Raw genomic sequence first — 2,259 nt, forward strand, 5'->3', positions numbered from 1 at the left:
TATGACGTAATATCTAACCTTGGTTAATTCATAACGGCTGGTGTGAAAAATACGGTGACGCAGCACGATTTCGTGCACTTTCAAAGTTAATTTTCGACACGAACGCCCGAGTTTTTTCAAAACAAAATTATACAGTGGGTATCAGGGAGACCTAAGGAACATTTTGAAACAAAAATTTCAGGTGGCCACCAGCTAAAGGATTACCAGACCTTTTATTACAGGTGTTTGTAACTGTTAGTTTCGAAGTTGTTAATTGTGATGTCACTAGTTGAGTGTTTGTTATTTATGACATCATAAGTTTGTAAATTATGGTCTGTTGGATATTCATGACATCACAAATGATTAATTATGACATTCCAGGCATTCCAAGGTAGTTATAAAGCACAGTAGTGCAGATTCCACAGTAGTTCCAAGTTACAGTAGTGCGAATGGATGATGTTTTATATGATGTTGATGTTTGCGAAGATGAAAGTGAAGTTGGGTCGATGCCGGAGTGTCAGATGGATCTTACAGAGGTAATAGATATCTTATATATATCATAGATATCTTATATATATATCATAGATATCTTATATATATCATAGATATCTTATATATATCATAGATATCTTATATATATCATAGATATCTTATATATTATAGATATCTTATATATATTATAGATATCTTATATATATCATAGATATCTTATATATATATCATAACCTACAGGTTGTGGGTTCAAGGTTTAACGCAGCCACCAATGTTGGTTCAATTGCAATTTCTCCAACCCAGTGGTCACTAATGGGTTGTCCAACTTATCAATCATGCCCAAACCATGATATAACCACCAACCCCCCATAAGCAACAATCCTTACACAGGTTGACGTATACACACGTCTCGAACACAAAGAACGCGATTTAATTATCGCTGCAGAACTCGGCAAATCATTGTTGGAGAAAAATGAGTTTTTGTTGCAAGAGAACGAGCGAATAAGCGTCGATTATCGCGATCGATGTGAGGTAAATATATTGAAGCACCTCTTCATATCGATTTATGACGTAATAATGGCCGCAAGCGTTTCAAGGATACGCGAAACGTTGTTTTATGACGTAACAGTGAAGTTCAATAAAGCGTGATTCGACAATTGTTATAACATTGTTACGTCACGTTAGGAAGTCGTGCCTTTAGACAGACGACGTCATAATGATATTAATTATCTTTAATTGACCTTGGTTGTTAATTAACTAATTAGCGACCGGGATAAGTTGTTATTATGTATCGCGTCCTCTGTTACGATGTATATGACGTCATAATTACAATATGTTAGAAATGATTGTGACGTCACAGATCCTGGAGCAACAAAAACACGAGTTACGTCAGAGGTTCGAATTCAAAACCAGCGAATGGGAGGCGAGAGTGGCGCAGCTCAGTAGCGACCTTAGGCGGACACAAGTGAGTTGAAGAATATCCCGTGTGGTGGCGCTGTTGGGCTAACCTTGTTTTGTATCATTACGTCACAGGAGCAATTGGAGGATCATAAAGCAATGTGGGGAGCAGCCGAGCGTGAAAAGTCACGTGCTGTGGATGAAATGACTCAGCAAAACCAGAAACTGCTGAGTCAACTTCAAAAGGTAGGAATCACGTGGTTAGGTTGCCTGTAACCCAGAGGTAATGGGTTCGACACTCAACGCTGCCACCACTGTGGGCGCGTGTTTGCAATATTTCATTATCACGATCGTTATACTGTTCATAACGAAACTATAAGGTCCGCGTAATATACAACGCACGCGTGTGTCGCTCGTTTTGTGACGTAATAATCAGTCGCTTGAGATTCGAGAAGCAGCTGAGCTTCCGCCGTTTGTGACGTAATGAAGTAGAATTGTTCAAACATAGACAAGATTGTTACGTAGTTGGTTAGACAATCAGTTACTTTGATGTAACAATCGTGGTTGTTAACGAACAATAGGTGGCTATTGTTTATGTTTGTGACGTAGGGTTACTACTTCCTTGATTATTATTATTACGTAACGTTGATTATTACGTAACAGTAAGGTCTATTACTTACAGTCATCCGAAGCTGAGCGACAATTATCGATTCAAGTTCAACAATTAAGACGAGAGTTCATCCAAAGGTCATCGACAGCTAGCGTAAAAATTGTGGAATTGGAGTCGTTGAAAGAAGAGGTTTGTTGTGCTTGTTGTAACTTTAACTGTGTGCTTGTTGTTGTGTACCTGTTATTGTAACTGTGTTTGTGTGTGTTTGTTGCTGTGTCTGT

The 2,259-nt window shown here is 38.4% G+C and overlaps 1 protein-coding gene across 1 annotated transcript; it reads left to right on the forward strand.

The window, feature by feature from the left end:
• Positions 1-360: 360 nt before the first annotated feature.
• On the forward strand, positions 361-2,167 carry LOC100176252 (BICD family-like cargo adapter 1; the record flags this gene model as incomplete). The annotated part of the gene is given in 5 exon segments (XM_002126741.3): positions 361-515; positions 862-1,002; positions 1,331-1,435; positions 1,504-1,614; positions 2,051-2,167. Coding segments are annotated over 5 exon segments (561 nt in total), but the record flags the coding sequence as incomplete, so codon positions are not given.
• Positions 2,168-2,259: the final 92 nt, after the last annotated feature.

Source organism: Ciona intestinalis, unplaced genomic scaffold, assembly GCF_000224145.3.
Source record: "Ciona intestinalis unplaced genomic scaffold, KH HT000135.1, whole genome shotgun sequence".
In the NCBI taxonomy this organism is placed as follows: domain Eukaryota; kingdom Metazoa; phylum Chordata; class Ascidiacea; order Phlebobranchia; family Cionidae; genus Ciona; species Ciona intestinalis.